The sequence below is a fragment of the Cyclopterus lumpus genome, chromosome 19 (genome assembly GCF_009769545.1).
Source record: "Cyclopterus lumpus isolate fCycLum1 chromosome 19, fCycLum1.pri, whole genome shotgun sequence".
NCBI classification, from domain to species: Eukaryota; Metazoa; Chordata; class Actinopteri; order Perciformes; family Cyclopteridae; genus Cyclopterus; species Cyclopterus lumpus.
This window is the reverse complement of record NC_046984.1, coordinates 3,703,149-3,723,756: the sequence shown is the minus strand read 5'-3', so window position 1 is coordinate 3,723,756 and position 20,608 is coordinate 3,703,149. Positions and strand designations below refer to the sequence as shown.

At 45.4% G+C, this 20,608-nt stretch overlaps 1 protein-coding gene across 4 annotated transcripts; it reads left to right on the top strand.

The window, feature by feature from the left end:
• si:ch211-176g6.2 (ras-associating and dilute domain-containing protein) lies at positions 1 to 20,136 on the top strand. Of its 4 annotated transcripts, none has more exons than XM_034558966.1 (18): positions 1 to 260; positions 2,110 to 2,306; positions 2,729 to 2,903; positions 4,356 to 4,588; positions 5,548 to 6,008; positions 8,317 to 8,613; positions 8,716 to 9,108; positions 9,593 to 9,630; positions 9,718 to 9,947; positions 10,323 to 10,435; positions 15,935 to 16,172; positions 16,274 to 16,446; positions 16,803 to 16,947; positions 17,054 to 17,238; positions 17,589 to 17,988; positions 18,066 to 18,289; positions 18,680 to 18,819; positions 19,947 to 20,136. In XM_034558966.1, the coding sequence occupies exons 1-18, from the start codon at positions 46 to 48 to the stop codon at positions 20,068 to 20,070; spliced, it is 3,981 nt and encodes a 1,326-aa protein (XP_034414857.1). In that variant the 5' UTR covers positions 1 to 45; the 3' UTR covers positions 20,071 to 20,136. The 4 variants fall into 4 exon arrangements, with proteins under 4 accessions (XP_034414857.1, XP_034414858.1, XP_034414856.1 ...); XM_034558967.1 differs by having other exon boundaries at positions 8,713 to 9,108; positions 17,622 to 17,988; XM_034558965.1 differs by having other exon boundaries at positions 8,713 to 9,108.
• Positions 20,137 to 20,608: the final 472 nt, after the last annotated feature.

The window sequence follows — 20,608 nt, the reverse complement described above, 5'->3', positions numbered from 1 at the left end:
GACGCGAAGCGACACGCGCGCATCACAGTCCGACGGGACGTGGTGATGGTAACCGTTTGTCCTCGCGCGTTAAACGATCTGGATCTGGAAGAGTTCAAGTCGAGCAGGAGGACCCGAGTCCATCGGACGGGAATGAATCAGACCGAGTTGTCCTCCGAAGAGCTGCGTTCTCCCCCGCAGAGACCACAGGTTTTACCCGCAGCTTCACCAACGAGACGGTTTGTCAAGTTGGGGAAGAAGACAAGTGATGGATCCCAGCAGTGAGTACGAGGGGGGGCTTTTACTCTTTGTACAAATGAATTGTGAGTGAGGTTCATGATGTTAAACGTCTTGTGTGTCACTCTTTTCTTTTGTGTCTCTCCTTGTGCTCTTTAAAAGACATATGTGTTAAGGTACCTCTGAAGGAGAAGTGCTTTAATTGGTTAAAGGGGAGACTGGAAAATGGGTTGATGGAATAAAGACGAAAGGTGAAAGTAACAACAACAAAAATAAAATAAAAAATGAAACACTAAACTCCTAAAAAGCACATTGGAAATCACCTATTTTTCGTTCATCGAGCCTGCACAACAGCAACACAAATACCATTAAGGCAAGTTTAGCACATTTCTGCAAACAAAGGCCATTCAAAAGTTTTTTGCATATGACATTAAAAGCATTGAGACAAAGTGCAAAAAGAAACACAACATTCCTTGACATTCAAGAGCCAAGAGGATATAATCTGGAAGTCTTTGGGTGACCTGAAAGAAAAAGTGAAAGTTTTAGTGTGTTATATTATATTATATTAAAATATTTCTCCAGGTTTAAATGAAGCACTGCACTCTTCATCGACCTCAAAGTGATTTTATGTATCGCTGTCACTGAACCACTGACACTCTGCTCACGTGCCGCCTCGTTCCATCACTGGGCCGCCCGCCCGTCGTCCTGTACCAAGCGGGTCAGAAACCTGAAACCTTTCATACCCAAAGGGTGGCGTTAGTGCAGAGAACCTTTGAACCACGGCGATAAGAAGCTTACACAAGCTTGGTCCGAAGGAAAACAACACTTCATTATTTCATGAATGTGCTGAGAGGGAGGCATAGTGAGAGGGGGACTGGAGGACAGACACGTATACGCGCTGCGTTGTGGCGATGTGTGATGCAGCTTTCGAGGATGTTGTGATGTTTGGTGCACATTTTCTGCTACTTATGCTTTATTTCTTTCCCCCCTTCTACTTCGACTAAGTGTGTTCTTCATGCCAACATTATATGTTCTCTTATCCATCACTTTGCTTTCTCTCTCTTTTTTTCCATCAATTGCAGTTCTGAATGCTGTGTTTCTATCCTCCGTTTTACCCTCTTTCTCATCATTCTTTTCATTTCTCTCCTTTAAAAAAAATAAAATTGAATTGCCCTTCACCAATCCCTCTGCTCACATGATGCTGTGGAACTCTGCGGGTGATGACGCATTTTTGCTGGCCAACCCGGGATGTTTTTTGTCGAGGGAACCAATGTGATGCACAATAATCTCATTGGTTCCCTCCACAAAAAGCCAATGGGATTTTTCCATTGGATTTAGGATTCCTGCGGAAAAACAAGCTCTCATGGCAAATAAAAGAATGTGATACTTACAAGTTCTGTTCGGCAAGATTCACAGATGAACACAACTGATGATGGTGATTTTTGAAGCACTAACTTATATGGCTATGAAGGAACCACACCGCAGTCATCGAGACTTCACGCCACCACCACGTGAAGCTAAAGGCCGACCGGTCGTGTGTAGCCCGCTTGTTAGCAATCGCCTTTTTTAAGGTGCGCGGAACCTTAAAAATTCCTGTGAGGGGTATTTCCCCGACGAATTTCATACATCGTTGGACAAATCATGAATATCTCTTGAGCTCGTGTTAACCACAGACCTTACTTCAGGCATCTAACCATAAGCCCATTTAAATAAAAAAAAAACAGAAATGTTAATGTTGGGGTGGACTGCAGCACCCTACAGGGAACCTGTCTTACTGCCCTTCCACATGCAGTCAAAGCCATGAATCCCTTCCAGCTGACTTGTACAGCACAAGTCAGCTGGAAGGGATTCGGCGACTTGATCACGGACCCAACCCTCTCCTCTTTTCATCAGATCCACTTCATCCACTGGCAGTTCGTCCACCAGCAGGTCTGCGGAGGCCGTAAGACAGCCCAGCAGGAGCCGCATCCGTCGCCAAACTAACCGCCTCTCGGGCGTCTTCCTCCGCGGCCCCGCCTCCACCTCGGGCTCCATGGCGCTGACGACGGGAATCAGGGCCTCGCTGTCCATACAAGCCAGGAAGGGGAGCAGTATGTCACCACGACTTCACACTTATCACACAACTGTTGTTGTGATTTTATATATATATATAGTCACAGCTGTATAATGTCTTCTGTGGCTCTGGACAAGCTTTTCCTAAGGGACCCCGATGACGTCATCAGGGTTATTCCAGCTCCGGTGTGTAGAGAATACAAGTTCATAACAACCAGCCTCCATGGCACGGAGGGTCTAACAAAAATATGCAATCAACTGCATTATGGGAAACATAGGATCCAGCATTGTTTGGAGCTTGAACCATTCTCAAAAACTAAAAACTTACAATAAGTGCATTCAACCATGAGGTATATTTACTCACTAGTGCGTATATCATAACATATATGTTATGATATGATATATGGTAAATCGAAGGAACCACAGCTAAAAAGCCGCTGTTGTCACGTCTCGTTGACAGTGATCCCCACGGATGCCTTGAGAGCGGACGACCCGTCCGAGCTGTCCAATCAGATAACTGCCCCGGGGATCCTGAAGATCTTTGGAAACGAGATCTGCGAGGGAGCTCACTATAAGAGCGTCCTGGCCACCACGCACTCTAGTGCGAAAGAGCTAGTCAAGGAGGCCCTCGAACGGTAACACCATGTGTCATCTGTGCATTTGTTTTGTGTGTGTTTGTGTGTGCATGCGTGTGTCTGCCATATGTGTCTGCTTTCGTACGGGGGTCCGTGTGTGAGTCATATTAAATCCAGCCACGCGCTTCCTCTGCTGTGATATAGCTGGGCGCTCCATCATTTGTCTATTAAAAGCAGTTGGAGCAGTCCTCGACACACAAAGTGTTGGCGGTTGATGAAAGGAGGGCATGTTCATGCTGTTGTGATTAGTATATTTCAGATGAAGGCTGACCTTGACCCGTCGTTCTGTTTGTTGTAATTGTAGTACAGTGCACACAGCGTGTGGGTGTACATGTGTGTGTTGCCAAATAGTTTATTTAGTGGTTCTGAAAAGGTCTAGAACAAACGACAGATCTGTGTGAGAGACAGCCAGGGCTCTTAAGGTGGCCTCTCCGGAGAGTGAATGAATGTCTGTCAGCCTTTGCTTACGTTTCAGCCAAAAACATAATGGAATGATTAACACGAGTGGTATTCAGAGGAAAGAGAAAATCTGTTTTCCTTTACCTCCCTGAGAATTTACACTGCAGTAATGACATATAGCTGCATCGTTACTCCATTTATTTTTCAGAAATGGGTTCGAGAATACATTCAGCACTCAAGGCAAGATTAGGACTCTTGATAACTTAGTCTATGTGCTGCATGGAGGTCCAGTGGATGATCCATGGTCAGGATACGAGGAGGATTAGTTCAGGGGAAACTGCAAAGAAATAACCCTCTATCAGTCCGCATATTTGCACATTGAAGTATTTCACATCGAAGTTGCTCTAATTGATACTATCCCCCAACTATAGTGTAGTATACAGCTGCTAAGGAGGAAGACCTTTCCTGTCAGGAGTGGGTTCAGACCAAACTAGAGCAAAAAGTAAAGTGAATATTGCAACATTCGTGTGGCGCATGTCTGCTAGATGTGTACAAAAAAATAGTTTGATAATACTTCAATGTTGCGTGTCACGTTTGTTGCGTTGCCCTCTAGTGACCAGTGACAATTAAGGGATGAAGCTAAACGCTAGCACATGACAACGAGTGGAGAAGAGTCGTAAACTCAGTGCGATGTCAGTCACACAGCAACATGAGCAAACGTTAGCTACTGGTCACCCCAGACCAACCGAGACGGTGTTGACTCAGTGTATTGAGGAAGGATGCTTTTTACAGCTTGTTTTCTTTTAGAATAACAGTATTTCTAGTCCACTATGTGTTGAATTGTTATGTTCTCATAGCTGCTTCAAAATGACTAAGAATGAGGGGATACGTGTGCAGTGCCCGTTCACATGTATAGGGAAATTAGTTTATTGAGAATTTTAAAATCCTACACGAAGACATTGTTTTCAATTGTGCTTTGCAATGCAATAACCCAGTTTCCAAAAGCACACTTTTTGTCATCATGATGATAATATCTGTCTCAATGTCGTCCAGGTATGGCCTGGGCCAGGAGGAGGCAGAGTCCTATGTTCTGTGCGACACCATTGGCTCCACCGGAGACCACCGATGGAGGACGGAGGGGTTCCGCGTCGTGAGCGACAACGAGCGGCCCCTCATCCTGCAGTCGCTGTGGAAACCCAGAGAAGGCCTGGCGCGGCGGTTCGAAATCCAGAGGAGGAGCTCGATAGAGGAGAAGACGTCCAGAGACAAAGACACCGTCACGGCCGGTACGGCGTCCGACTGCAGCCTATTCAGGGCGCCGTCGTCATTTTACAGCGAAACCGCATCCGACATGCAGGGTGTCGGCATGTCCTGGAATAACAGCTTGTGCCATTAAATGAAGTATTGTCAGAGTCAAATCCAGTCTTAGAGTTCTCACAGTAAAAATGTGGTTTGTTGGCATGTCGTGTTTCCAGTAAAAAATCAGCCAAGCCACACAGACCAAACTATATTTCAATAGCTCCCAATTTCTTTCTTTTCTTTCTCTCGTTTCAATTCGCTACACATTTTGGCTTCGAGTTCATTCTTACTGCCATGAAAAACGACAGAGAATTGATTTGATTTAATAACGATCGCAGACACCACAACTTCTTCCGGTGACACACCCTTGCTTTAACGCTTTACAACTTTAACACAAGTGTTGTAAAAGCTTTACACAGCAAATTATCTGATCCACCGATATTTACAAAACCCGATGTAGCGGAGTAATACTTTCCGTGGACACTGGACACCACGGCCTTGTGAGTAAATGTGCAGGGTGAACCGCTCACTATCAGCCCCCCGGGCTGTGGTTGACACAGCTGTGGCCGCAATGTACGAGTGCGTCCTGTTTTGTGTTCTGCTTTTATGAATGGTGCAGCTTGTGATAGCTCTCTATCAGTGTCAGCTTGTGGACGCCTGCTGAGTGGGTGAACTTTTATTATTTCCATGAGCTCTGTCTTTCTTTCCACTGAGGTCTGTTTCCTGTGTGGGGCTTCTCCGTGTTGACTCTGGCATAAACACACGACGTACAAATGGCCGAACACACACCTATTTGAGAAAAAATAATAATTGTGTTGCTCTATCGCTACATGCCATTACTCATGGGCTTAATGTATTTATACAGCAGCTCAATTTGCACACGTTTTTACTGCAGGGTTCAATCAAATTCCCAACGGTTTCATTTGTTTATTCATCTCCCCGTTAGGTATCAACGCCCAGGCTCGAAAGCTGCAGAAGAGCCGCTCCAGAGTGACCTCCACCCTCATAGAGAGGACCACGGGACGAGGCCACAAACTGTGGAGGAGCAAAAGTGAGATGGACCTCTTAGATTCTGACACAGAAGCCAAACAGGACGGCGATCGTGACGCATGTCGCAAGGATCGAAGCGAGAGTCTGAATCAAACGTCGGCGCAGAGCTCCGAGAGCCCGGAAACAAGCCCAGAACAGAATGTCATTCACAGCCCGGCCGTCCCCTGCGAGAGGGACGGCGGGCCGCAGCCCAAAACAGAGGGCCTCTGTCCACCGAGGCCGAGGGCCGAGCGGGAAGGAGAGGAGTCGGAGAGGGAGGAGACGGAGAGCAGCGACGATAACACCACACAGTACTCCATTCACCCTCCTCACGACTGTCCGTATCTGCTGTTGCTGCAGGGCTGCAGCCCGGCACAGGTATTTCATTCAGACACACAACGGTGTTGGGGGGTTGGAGGACATACTTTGGTCGTCTCCTTGGTTCAGACAGTAAAAGTAAGAGTTTTGAGTTCTTCTATGGCTTCAGATTGGCATGAAACTCCCGGTTAAATCATTAGTCGCAAACACCAAACACCATGATAGGTGCCAACTTCAGTGACTGTAACATTAACGAGTGGCAAGCTTTCGAGTTCCTTTGACCATTCTATGTCTCTTGATCGACATCATTAACTAACATCAATGTTGTATTATATTGCTCTTTTGCCTCTGTTGAGAGCTTAGAGAACTTCACACGTGCCTTTCTGATGATGAACGATTGATAGATAACAGATAATGACAGAGAGGAATGAGGCCTAAAACCCAGAAATAAGTCACCATTTTTGCTCTTCTGGTTCCCTCAAAGTCAATGTTTCTCATGGGATGTTGGTTAGATGCATGAAATAAGGTCTGTGGTTAACACAAGCTTAAAAGATGCTATCATTGCGTTCTATGATACAAGTTGTCAGTACCCCTTTTTGTGAGTTTGGACGCTTTCATTAGAAAAGCCTAAAAGTGGTGTTCATTCGGAAAGATTATCTAGCTTAACAAAACGTGTAAGTATCATAAACGTGTATTTGCCACAGAGCCCATTTTCTGAAATAACCCGTCACCTCTCTCTGAAAGATACCGTAGCTACGTAAGCTATCCTCCAAAGATGGTGGCGCCGCCCCAGAATGCTCTGCCGTTCCCATTTCGTAATCCTTCCCCAGAAAGGGAATTGTGGCATTTAAAGAGTTTGAGCCTTTTCAAAACCAAAAATACAACAGCAAAAGCTGTCGTAAAGAATGGGTTTTAAACAGCGTGTTTATCTGCGCCAACGTAAGCTGCAATCGTTAGCATGTTTGGCTAACTAGCTTACCTAAAACCAAACAGGACTTCCAAGGCCATGGAGCACATTATTAACCAATTACAGATTAGTTTGAATGGATACTGATTATGTAAAAACTATGTGAAAAAAAGAAGAAAAAAAGGTTAAAGCCCCATCCAGGACTAGCAAGAACATCATTTTCAACGTGTAGTATTTTCCGACTGTGTGAAAGCTGGTCCTGGATGCTACCAGAATGAGTTAGCATTAACAGCTCCTTCTCTTTATCAGAAATGAGAAGTTCACACTTAAGTTTTTTGCCAAACACATCAGCCCTCATCCTAAAAGTCAGGTAAGCCGGGCCAAAACAAATCATAATTATAAACAAGTTTGGAGATGGCTTTATTAACCAATTAATGGAGGTAACTTTAGTTTTAATTAGCTAGCCAATTACAAAATCACAATTTCAGCCACTACAATTAACAGCCGTTAGCTACAAATGAGAGGCTGCTTTTTGTTTCAAATGAGGCCCATTGTTTCAGAAATTGCCCAGAATTTGCCCTTGTTATTGTAAACTGCACACGCTACAGTAACTAAAAGGCATTACTTTTGAAATGCTGACATGTGCACTGTATTACTTTTAAATTGATCAGTGGAGTAACTACTGCGTTGTGCCCTGTACTCATTGTAAAGTGCTCCCACAGCATGTCTTCTCTGGATAAAGAGAGAGACAGATAGAGAATCATTATAGGAAAAGTCAGCAAACAGTATGTAGAGAAAATCAGGAAACAACCCTGGCACTGCTTCCTGGCTGATTACACATGGTGTTAACGGCGAGCAACTGCCACACACAGGCAGGCACGCAGAGGCTCTGCGTCACAGTTGTTTTCCCAAAAGACCGGTCGTTCACACTATTGTGAACAAGGTTTAGGGAGTTTATCTGTGAATTAATTCAGCTTGTTAAATCTGTCCCGTGCGAAAAGACAGGCGTCACAAGGGGAATGTCAGGCTTAATAATCCCTGTGAATTGTGTTTGCTACTCTGACTAATAAAAGGATGTGTGTCTAATCAGGCTTGGATTTTAATATTCTAATACCTCCACATGGTCAGACTGCTTCGGTTCGTCAGGTGGCCAAAAAAATGACGTAAAATGAACGCCGATGTTGCTCCATGTCTGCTGGGTGTGGGGAAAAAGGAAACTGTTTGCTACCACGGACATACAAACTGTAGTAACAGTATCCCCTTAATAAGGTGAAACAGAAAGACAGGTGAGCTGGCTAGTTGGTATAAGCCCGTCTGATCAAACGTAAAAGAAAAGAACGGCAGCTGCAGGAACGTATCGATAGAAAATCAAAATGTGAATAAACATAGACCAAAATAAATGGAGATCCAGTAAAATGTTGAAGATTGTGTGGTAAATCCTTCTTTTTTTTCTGCACTCAGGACTTTGTCATCTACCTACTCGATGGGCCAGACCTGGCATTTGGTCGGCAAAGCGATCATGAGGACGACACGAAGCCGGACACCCTGCTCTTTGCCACCGACATCCTTCTGAGGCACTGCCATTTTCATCGGCATGGCGTCGGCGGCCCCACCGTGCTCTGCCCCTGTCCGAACGCCGCGGTCATGAGGAATGGCGAAGCACTCACAAAAGAAGTGCAGCTTGACCCCGGTGACGTCATCGGGATGGGACAGCGCTACCTGTTTCTGTTCAAGGATCCCTTCGCCTCGGCACACAAAGTGAGAGTGGGACGCAGAAGTTAAGATCTTAATTTTCCCAATATGAGAACATATAGAATTATAAAATCATGCTTCATTATTCTTGTTTGTTTCTTGGAGAAGAAGGAAGAGGACAATGCTGCTCCTGAGCCTGGCATGACTGTTGTTCCCTGGACGATGGGTCACACCACTACAACGAGCCATACCAGAAAAACAGTCTTCTGCGACACCTGCATGACAACCTCCGCCGACCTCCAGAGCCCTCGGAACCGACGCCTACCCTTTGTAAAATCCCCCGAAAGCCACAGCACGACTCTGGAGTACGAGAGCGAGGACCAGGAGCGCGTTGTCAAGGAGATAGTGGCTCTGGGACGGACCAGCGTCAAAGACGGACCTCCGCTGACCTTTGCCTTTTTGCTGTGTCTTTGCGTGCAGTATTCGTCCACATGTCTTCACACATCAGACCTGCGCCGGCTGCTGCTGCTTATTGCGAGCGCAGTACAGAGTGCCATGTGGGTGAGTTGTGGGAAAAAAATGATGTGATGGGAGATCATGTCCCAACCGATATCCAGGTCCCTGGCAGTAATTTACGGTTAAAAAACGAGGAGGACCCATCCTTGTACTGAGAGTTATGTAAACGACAGTACGGGACAAACCACATTTCATATTGATTTAGTAAGTTTGGGTTTTTCACCTTCGATGAAGCACAGCGTCCAGACTTGAGACGTCGGCGTGAAAGCGCAACGCTCACCTTCGCCTTGCCCCCGTTGTTTGCACTGTTAGTCGCTCGCTGCCAGCCCCACTGAGAGCCGTGTGGAGACAGTTCCTCATCAAAGATATGCCACAGATTTTGAATTTAGCACCTCCCTGTGGTCTACTAGATTTTGTATTCACATTGTATGCCTTTTATTCTTACTTTATTGCCATCTTCAATTTTGTATCTATGAAGGTTGTTACTTTGATATTACACGTTCATGCAAATACTGTTGTCGTCCCACAGGAGCACACTAAGGACCTGGCTGCAGTCCAACCTGAAGTGTAAGCGCACCTTACAATTTTTCTTCAGCCATCACTCGTGTCACGGTTCACAGACTAACACTGCAGATCTCCCCCTCTGTATTGCAGTCTCAGCCGTGAAGGCTCAAACCCGGAGGACCTTCAGGCTCTCGGCCAGCCCGAGGCGATCTCAGGATTGCGCCCCCTGGCGGTGTGGATGTCCAACAGTCTGGAGCTTTTGCAGTTCATCCAGTACCAGCTGCCTCTTATTTTGGAGTGGAGAACCCGAAAAGAGCAAGAACAGGAAGATGATGAAGGAGGAACGGACGATGACGAGAGCAAGGAGGTGGAGAACTTGGGTTAGTCACCTATTGAGCTTGAAATTTTATGCAGTGATCATGTGACCATTGGAAGAATTAAAGCTTGGTTCACTAAGTTCACCAGGTTCTTCTAGGTAAACAAAATGTTACCTCTAATATCAAATAAAATCTGATTTATGCATTAGTTGTGAACGTCTATAGAAATTAATTAAAATAAATGTTTTAATCTTCAGTGGTTCAATAGGACAGCTAACTGCTGACATATTTGAATATTTCTGGGCAAAAGACCAGAAGTGTATTTTTCCATCTCAATGGCAAAGGGTTTCAAGTTGCCCATGGGAAACTAAAACACACATTCAATATGTCACTGGATCTCTGAGCTACAACTGTGTCATTTAATAATGTGATTTCCAGCCCTGTTGGCGCTATGTCTGTCCGGTGTCCGTACAGCCAGCGAGGAGACGGTAGCTGTCCTGGAGGAGGTCATCATGCTCGCCTTCCAGCAGTGTGTGTACTACATCACCAAGGTGAGAGGATGGCCAAGCACAAAACTAAAGAATGCGCAGAATTAGAAATAGATGCACCATATATGTACTTAAATAGTACTGCAGTGTTCTGAATGGGAAAGTAAACCATCTACCTTCTACCGTTCGTCGACAAGGGACTTTTCTTGGCCAAAGGGGAGGAGTCAAAGCAGGCCTGTGTGGCGGCTACGTCGCAGATGATTATGCTGTGTCGTTTAAGAAGAAGGAAAATATTCAGAGACCGGCTGGGAATAAAGAGCCCAGTTAGCCACACTGACAGCTCACTAATAGACCAACCAGCCACACTGCCAGACCACACTTGAGGCATTCTGACATGGGAGAGAGACAGGACACCAAGGGCCCTTTATGTTAGTTTGTTTGTGTGTGTGTGTGTGTGTGTGTGTGTGTGTGTGTGTGTGTGTGTGTGTGTGTGTGTGTGTATGTGTGTGTGTGTATGTGTGTGTCTGTGTGTGTGTGTATGTGTGTGTCTGTGTATGTGTCTGTGTGTGTGTGTGTGTGTGTGTGTGTGTGTGTGTGTGTGTGTGTGTGTGTGTGTTGGGGGGAGGATGACAGAATCAAGCCAGGGATCTCCAGGCGCTGCCAAGGAAGCTTTACATTGCAACCTATAATATTTCAGCACAGGACATGTTCAACCTTATAAAAAGGCTGAGAGACAAAGACATGTGTGTACTACGCCGAAAGACACAAGTAACCAGGAGCAGTTGCTCCTCAGCAAGTGACAGCTGCACAGGGCAAAATCTTAAAGCTGCCACTCATTTATATTTTCATTTTACTTGTAACAATGGATCCAGTGATTACTTGTGACGCGAGAGGGGTCGTAACTACACCGTTAGAGAAAGGTCCTTCGACTCTGCAGCTCTACAGAGCGTATCAGCAACGTTACTGGTGTCATTCTGTCTGAGTGCTCTTTCTCCAGATGCACCAGGCGGCTGTTCTAAACACACACAAACATGATAAACCCACTGCACGCTGAACATAGCAGACACACAGAGATAGCGACTCGCTGGTGAACATAGCGGAGAATTTAGCAGCAAAGGAAACAAATATCTACAGTATGTTGGTGGAAGCCAAAACGGAGCTACGAAGGAGTCTGAATATTGTTTTTAAATACATCCTTCCTCCCGCAGAACTCCCCTCTCTGTCCTAAGCGGGTGGCAAGTGAAGCCAATGCGGAAGTGTCTTATAACTTGCATTCTCTCGACTGACCAGCAGAGGTCGACTCCTCCAGTTGCAAAAAGAACTCTGATTGTATAGAAGTCTATGAGAAGATGACTCTTGATTTATAAACATTGTAAACATGAGTTTATGGTCTCAATCTCTAGTTTCAAGTCTTCTTCAAATACAGCATGATGTTCATTTAGTAAACTATGTTCCATTTAGAGTCAACAGACCATCAGAGTATGCTTTAGGGCGGGCTTACTGTGATTGACAGGTTGCTGCCGCTACCAGAGCAGTATACATACAAATATGGTCAGTTTTGTTAATCGGTTGCAAAAAAACCCAACATGGTAACGGCCTTAATTCCAGATTTGAACACGAGGCTTCAAAATGTCAATCCACAAACTGCTAACCCGTAGCTGTTAACGCTTTCTCTCCATCTCTCAAACGCGTCATTGATATTATAAGACAATATCTTTTTGCCAAGTTCGCCTTCCGTTTTTGGGGGGTTGCTTTGCTTGGCGGTTTTTGCCAATGCTGAAATAGCAGCTCCTCCAGCAGGATGTATATTCCACCGTTGAATCAGGCTTTCACCACCTAAATCTCCCGTCACAGACTACTTTTTCTAAAGCCTGGAAACAGAGCCAAGAGGATGTGCAGAAGTCTAGTTTTCTCTCAGAGCACTTGAATTACCATGTGCCCGAAAAGGTTATTATAACATTTTTGCCCAATGATTCCAAAAAATACACTGCCTATACCCCAAGCATGATTGGGAAGTGATGAATAAATCATTTGCATAAAAACTCTCCTAAACACGTCCCTCCATTATTTTTCTCATTTATCTCATCACCCCCTAATAACAAAGAATATGTAGGCTCTAAGGAGAGGCTCACAGGCTTACTGACGCCACTACTTTAAATGCTCTGACTGATTGCGTAACGTTTGTTTCAAGCTCTATTCTCAGAGTGTGTTACTTGGAAAAGAAGAGCATTTCATTGTAGTCCCAATTCACTTGTGTGCCGTTTCAAAGCACCACACCCATCGCATTACATGGAAGTTTGCCAGACACATTTCCTTTTGAGCCATGTGGTCGTGTGTAAAAAGAAGAAAAAAAACATCATCCAAAAAAATATATCTACAGTCCTCCTCAGTCAGTAGCTGAACTAGGTATTCTAACTGACAGCTGAGCTGCATGAGCCCACAGATTCTCTCCTGCACAGACCCTCCAATGACCTGGATGCTTCTTCCACGCAGGAAGGACGTCAGTCATATGACATTGCATCTCTAAAGAGAAAACTAAAGGAATTCCTGAAGTGTTGCAAGTTTTTAGGCAGCATTTTTTTAATCTTCTCTTTTCTTTTTGCCCGGTTCAGGAGGATGTGGTTATCTAACTACCTGCTGCAGACGGATTTCTCTCAGCAAGTCTGCCTGATGAACCAAATTACTTCCAGATGGGGTTTGTCAGTAGATCCATAAATAATCCCAAAACTATAACACTATGTTCACGAAGTTTAAACTTGCGGGGTGTGATTTAAATTCGACGTCTGAGTTCCCCCGTCCTGACAACTTAAAACGTTTGCCAAGGAGACTCGGGCTGGGTACAAGGTAATTTGTCTTGTAATATTAAGTCCATTAAAAGTATGTTTTTTTTAACTTTCAAAAAACATTAAGGACGTCCATGCATATTACAGCAAGCCAGATTTGGCCCTGGTTCACATTCTCATTTATAAGCCAAAAATATGAGAACTGGTGTTCTCCCTCTGGCTATTAATGTTGGGAGATTCGGAAGTATTCAAGTGGAAACAGACTGTGTGAGCTGTGAGTTTTCATAAGAAGTGGAGAGTGCGTTGTGGTACATGATTTGAGAGTAAATATTGCATGAAATAACTCAACAACATGCTAACCTGCTACATGCTAACTTTGCCATGGCAACATGCTCACAGTGACTACGCTAACATGCTGATGTTCAACAGGTAATGTTAAAGCTACTGCGAGGAACTTTCCCTTTGTGTGGATTTTGGCGGCCCCTGTGGACAAACGCGGTAGTGTTTTCCGAGAGCCAGGCTCCCTTTAGAAAACCTTTGATTTTGCTGCAGCGAGATTTGACAGTCTGCCCTGGTTCTGGTTCTCCCGTGGCTCCTTTCCCTCCAGCGGGCCCCCAGCAGCGTGATGTCAGTGGTGGCTCCCATCATGGAGGCGAAGCTCTGCTCCTGGTCGGAGGAGAAGCTGTCGCTCTCTTCCTCCTCCTGATGGAGCTCAGGCTGCAGGTCAGAGCCAGTGAGCTGGTCGCTGCTGGAGGCTAAGTTTAAGGAATTTCTGGTGAATCTGCATGATTTTATCAAAATACTTTGCAGAAACCGACCCGGTGGCACAGATGACAAGCATTAGGAATAACTATATGGAAAGAAGGAGGAATTCAGAGATGGGTGGAGATCTCTTAAAAAATGATGTTGCGGTGCAAGCGCAACTCTCTCAGGGGGTAAAACCCAAATATTTCAGATTTAGCTGGCCCAGTGTGGACATGGTCTCAGTTTTACTTTTATCCGGGTGTGTCGTGTCATCCATCATGTCACTTCACAGCGGGCTCCGGTCCACATCTCCACATCTCTTCCTGGACCAGATTTTGTGAGGAATGTGATGAAGTCACCGGTGTCACGCTGAGATGTAATCTGGCTATGGCCCTAATGATTTACTCCAGAATGTATCCTTTCCCCTTCACCAGTGCAGCCAGTTGACAGAGTGATTTATGCCAGTGTGTGACTCAGGGTTGAGTTTGTGCAGGGCAGATTGTCATGTTCCAGGGAGAAGGCAAACAAGAGAAGACTGAGCTCATCCTCTTCTTTTCTTTGTTTACGTCCCATCCAACGAGATAGAAAGTAGCCGTGTTTCTATTACCCCAATTAATGTGCGTTTTAAAAAATATCGTAAAAAAATAAATAAAAAAATAGTTGTTAATGCTAAATGGCATATGGACACCTCGTCCAAATATGTCCTGACAAAGCAAACACTCACATGACTGATCAGCTGTTTGTGCTGGAGGCGTTTTTTTCTGATATTCCCGCAACGTTTGAATGCTTTTCTGAAACATGGCCAATAGTAGCTGACACAAAAGAACCAATAAAACGTGGCCAATTGAAACAAGTTCCTAAAGACGTCCCTCCATTTTTCACTCGTAGATGGCTAAATGGTCACGGTGGCTTGTTTTGTTTCCGGCTTGCCTTCTACACCGTCTACTCCGTTTACTGGTGGGTTACAGACATATGTAGCCTATAGTGCCAACTTCTGACCATTTTATTCACTCCAATCGAGTCCATGGAATGGCACCTTATTCGCGTTATTTTTTTTTAACAACTGAATGGGAACTGAATGGGAACTGCATCTTCTTAAATCTCTGATGTGAAACCAAGAGGCGCCACTGCTGAGCAGCTTTTAGCAACTGAAGACATGTCACGGTGCATACTCAGCCGCTTTAACAGGCTTGTGGGCAGACTGTGTGTTTGCTTGTCCGTCACAATGAATGCACAAACAAGCAGACAACACTTTATTTATTTTTGGACTGTGGAACAATGCGTGCCATGGATGCATGTGGTGATCCCAGAATGAATGAATCTCCTCTGGCTTGGCTCCGCTGAGTGACATTTTCCAACCAGAAACTATGTAAGATCATTGGGCTTATTAATAAGTTGCCCTTTTTCCATTGTCTCATGTGTGAAGGGCCGCGGTTCTGCTGTTCATCTTCGGCCTGCTCTGGTTCGCAGGGGCCTTACACTAGATGTAAACCGATCTGCTCAGGGTGGATTCCTTCAGAACTCTTCACTCAGCAGTCCCGTTGCAGCGGCATGCCAAGCCCACGAGCCATATTCTGCTTCTTTTTTTTTTGGAATGTAGATCTACGGCGGCCGCTGGCCTCGGAAGCTCGGTGGGTGTAAGAGTGCGATTGGAGGGGAAGGGGGATGTCTGTGTACAATTAGCCCGAACAAAGCTGTCGTTGTCCGGGCTCGCTCTCGAGAAGCAGCGAAAACCTTTGGCCGAAAACGAAACCGTCTCTCATCATCCCTGCTGGTTTCTCTTGTATCATCTCGGGGTGGTAGTGCACCGTGGTAGAGACAGAGACTCTGAGACAATCTGGGCGGTCTGAGATCTGGTTTAGGAGGGTTTTACTTTATCCCAGTGATCAGAACATCCACCACACAACATTAACTTTTCCAACCTCAAATGTAACCCGCAGGAATTGTCAACACTCTCGGGTTCCACACAAATGAGTGAGTCACTCTCATACTGAGCTGCACTGTTCCCTTTATTCAACCGATTCTGTCTCATCAGTTCCTCTACCCCATCCTGCCGGCCCTCCTGGATTGCAACCCGTTCAGGGAGAGTGCTCGGGTCCCGGGTAGCGGCGGACTGCAGGTCCCCGGTGAGATCCAGCATCTCGCGGATGTTCTGACCGAGACATGGCGGCTGCTGCGTGACTGTCAGCTCCACCCGGAGATTTCCTCGCAGCTCGTTGGCTACCTCTTCTACTTCATCAACGCGTCGCTCTTCAACTCGCTCATGGAGAGAGGTACCAGTGCACAAGTGTCCACACAGATTAGCTCGGCACACAGAGGAGCATGCACGCAAAGTAGTGATTTCAAAGATAAATGTATCCCAATGTGTACACAGGCTCCGAGCCAGGTTTCTACCAGTGGGCCAGAGGCATACGCATGCGGGCCAATCTTGACCTGCTCCTGGACTGGGCTCACGCAGCTGGACTGGGAGAACTGGCCTTGGAGCACACACACACGCTCTCCTCAGCTATCAATCTGCTGGCTACACCTAGAAAGAATTTACTGCAGGTACAGATCTCACTCACACACACACACACACACACACAGTACACTTTCAGCCGAGTTGGGTTTATCCAACTATAAATAATCACCAGAGACATAACAGGCTGAGGATTTGGTGGTGGGATTTCTGCGGAGTGGGCGAAAAATGATATCGGTTTCAAATCTTGAGTATTTCTGTGTGACATTATTAACACTCAAATTCAAAGAGTAAAAACAACAAAGAAACAAGAAATTGTTGTAAATAATGTATTAATTTATATGAAAAGAGATCAGTCATGGTGGTAGAGTAAAGAAATAAAGCGACAAAGTAATTCAGGTGTGTGTGTGTGTGTGTGTGTGTGTGTGTGTGTGTGTGTGTGTAGACATCTTGGGTGTCCTTGCGGTCTGACTACCCTGCCCTGAGTCCGGCCCAGCTGAACCACCTGCTGAGCCTTTACAGCCCAACATCTCCGTGCAGACACACCTGGAATCCATCTGTTCATGACCGGGTCGCAGCACACGAAACTGGTGAGAGGTCCCCATCCTGGTCAGCCCTTCTCCCTATAACTTGCTTTCATACCAATACCAATCGTGAATGTGCTAATCCTGAAGACTCAACCCTTCATTTCCTCAGCTGATATCTTGGAGAGTTTCGACACCCACCATCCTCTGGTGCTGCCGGATGAGGGTTACCAGTTCCGACTGGGCAGGCAGGTAACCGATGCATCCCTGAGGGAACAGCTGGACAAGCTCAAAGAGTTCATGGCCGCTGTTTCTGACTCGCGGTCCGATGTGGTCACAGCTACTGAGGAGCAAAAGGTACGTGCCTTTTAATTTTTACATACTGGACAATATAGATAATACTGACAGCGGTTGGGAAATATGATTCATCATACTTGGTGGATGAAAGTTAGCATTTTGGTAAAGAGTCGGCGCTGTGAAATGCTGTTACAACCAATGTAAAGTCAAGCGGCATCACTTGAGGCAATTGATCAGACACACAGCACCCTCTGGAGACAGAAAAGGCTCAGTACAATTGGTACTGCTCGAGCTCTATAAACACACTTGGATGAGTAAAATGAATAGCGTTTGCCTTGATGAAGTATGCCAATTTTTAAATGTGCTTTTTTCTAATTGATCCTAACTGGTCTATATGTCATCCCATGGAGTCTAAACTGACTGAGATGCTGGTCCTTCCAAAGGCCAGTCTGGAAACCGAGGACACATCGCCAGTTGAGGTGGTCTCTTTCCAGGCGGCTGTCTGTGACCGCCAGTCTCCTTCCACTACCTCTGGAGCCTTACCTCAATCACCCCCATGGCCTCCCTCGCCCACCTCCACCCGACAACCGGACGACTCTGCCTCCTGCGGTGTCCTCCTTTTGTCCCGCAAGCTAAGAGATCTGGAGCGGCAGCCCAGGGAGGCCGGCGACGCAAGGAGGTCGGCTCTGGACCCCTCCTGTCTCCTCACCCCGCCCAACACCCCCCACCTCATCAATCCTGTTGATAAATGGATGAAGGGTGACGGCGAGACACTTCCCTGGTCCTCTAGTGTGGACGCGAGTGACGAAGGTACGGCACAGAGCTACATCACCATTATTGTTTGTCTGTTAAAGAAAACTGAGCGTGTTCTTGTGTTTTCTCCAAAGGCAGTTTAGTGTTTGAATGTCTCGCTGCACTGGAAGTAGACCGTTCGAAGTCGGACTGCCCCGGCGACAAGAGGTTTTTTTTCGACTTGAAAGAAGAAGAAGAAGAAGAAGAAGAAGAAGAAGAAGAGGCAGTTGACCATGAAGATGACATTAATGATGAGGTTTTTAGCTTGGAGCTGGAGCGAGGTGAACAAGGACTTGGTCTCGCTCTGGTTGACACAAGGGTGAGTGTTGTAGTCATAGTTCATAGTTCAACCGTTGTTCTGCTGTTACTAAAGAGAAGTCTGAGCTCACCGTTCATCCTTCGATGGTCTATGGTCTACTACACTACTATGACCTCACTACTACACTACTATGATCTCAGTACTCACTACTACATTACTATGACCTCACTCCTCTCTACTACACTTCTACGACCTCAGAGTGACTTTGTCTACTCTAACTACAGACTTTGAGACCCTTGTCAGGAGCAACAAAGTTAAGTTTGGTTTCAAACAACTTTGATTGTGGGAACTCTGAAATCTTGAGTCAGCTTCCGAAAGACAATTTAAACTTTTTTATGTGGGATTAAAAGAAGTTGCAGTGAGCCATGATGCATTGACCTCATCTTCTAGGACACTTCCACGAGGGTGAAAGGCGTCTTCGTCCGTGCGGTGGTCCCGGACTCCCCCGCAGCCCGGTGTGCAAAGCTGGTACCAGGAGACAGGATCCTGGCCGTTAACGGAGTCAGTCTGCTCGGACTGGACTACCAGAGGTGAGAACGATCTGAGCAAACCTACATTTAAATATCAAATTTGGATAACATATCTCTTCCACCTCTGTGTCTCCGTTAGTGGAAAGGAGCTGATCCAGTCATCGGGTGACAGACTGAGGTTACTGGTGGCCCGCTCTGATTGGATGGCCGACTGCTGACGCTGTCTTTTAATCAAGACTGTTAATGCACAACGAGCGCACTTACAGATGACTTTAAGAGCGTGTTGAACATTCAAGCCCAGAACATGGACCTGAACAAAATGATATGTGATTGTGAAGACTTTTTTTGAATGCACTATACAATGAGCTACTTCCTGGTGAAACTGAGCACCAGGGTTTCAGCTGCTCAATGTAGTGTTTGCAGCATTCTCATTTACATTGTGATAGCGTGATTCCAGCGAATTTGGGTTCCAAACATCACTGCTGCTATTTCTGATCCAGCTCTGATTTTGAGCAGTAGAAGACTCCTATGCAGGGCTGTTGTCAAGACCACCAGAAAAGATTTCAGTTCGAGACCACGTCCAGTCGATGTGTTCAAAAATGTTCAACCAGCCGCCATCAGCCCATCAGTCAACAGTAACAAGCAGCAACTTAGGTGTAATATCATGGATTTAGATTCAGTGTTTTTTATCCATCATCTGGATGAAGTCATTTGACTGGTTGCTACATGATTTTGCTAAACGAACCATCAAAAAACATATTGTCACTTATTTTTCCCGGTTGGCTCAGATTCACAGAAAGTGAGTCAGCCAATTCATTGTTTTCCTTTATGGCAGGGTTCATAGTTTATTGTAATTATTATGTATCATACCTGTTTATATTACCCATGAACTTTTAAAAAAAAAAGCTGTTTTAATAGTTAGTTAAATACATTTTAATCCTCCATTGGTGTTTCCATTCAGTCACACTGAAGATTAAATGAATTAGTTTTTAACTGGAAACAACACAGTTATATACATTTATGATATAGAATATACCAGCCCCTTCACAGGGAGGGTCGCTACATGATATTATGTGATGTGATATTATGTGACATGATCTTGCAGAGTTCAAAAAGCTCCAGCACTGAATAAAAGCACTGAACCCGTAGTATCACGACTCCACCAACTCTCCTCTCTCTCCACCTAGTGGCTGTAACACAAACCAGCATCCACACACTCTCCACCTCGTCCCTTCAGCTCATTTCTCCACCTCATCACGTCCCTCCACCTCCTCTTGCCGGGTGCACGCAGGCAGGACAGAGCATGTGTAAAGGGACAGGGATGTCGTATGTGTACAGATTGTAAAGCCCTCTGAGGCAAATTTGTAATTTGTGATATTTGGCTATACAAAATAAACTGAATTGAAATTGTTCTTGACCGTTATGTCGTTCAGTTGGCGATAGTCAATACAGGGTCGGAGGCCCCCGTCCTTCTACTTCACGAAGTATATATATATATGTATATTATTATACATATATATATGTATATTATTATATACATATGTATATGTATATACATATCCATAACCTCCTATGACATACCGTCGGTGTACTTCTGTGTGTGTTTAATGTAGTATGTTATGTGTATACTGACAGTAAATTGTCTAAGTAAAACACTTAATACCAGCTTGTCTTTTCGAGCGCGGTGCGTCCATCTTTATTGAACAGGAAGTAGTCAAGATACTACATCCCCCTTCTTTTGTAATAAAACATGGCTATAGCTGCCAAATGGAATAGTAAACATTATCCACTTAAACATTTCAGAATGACATATGTATGTCAAATCTGCATGAACACTATTATACTGAAG

Bases quoted from the DNA above. Each gene is read 5' to 3' on its own strand.
- si:ch211-176g6.2 (XM_034558965.1), top strand. From the start codon at position 46: ATGGTAACCGTTTGTCCTCGCGCGTTAAACGATCTGGATCTGGAAGAG. The intron at 2,904-4,355 runs GTAACACCATGT...AATGTCGTCCAG, and splicing joins GTCAAGGAGGCCCTCGAACG to GTATGGCCTGGGCCAGGAGG. The intron at 9,631-9,717 runs GTAAGCGCACCT...TCTGTATTGCAG, and splicing joins GCTGCAGTCCAACCTGAAGT to TCTCAGCCGTGAAGGCTCAA.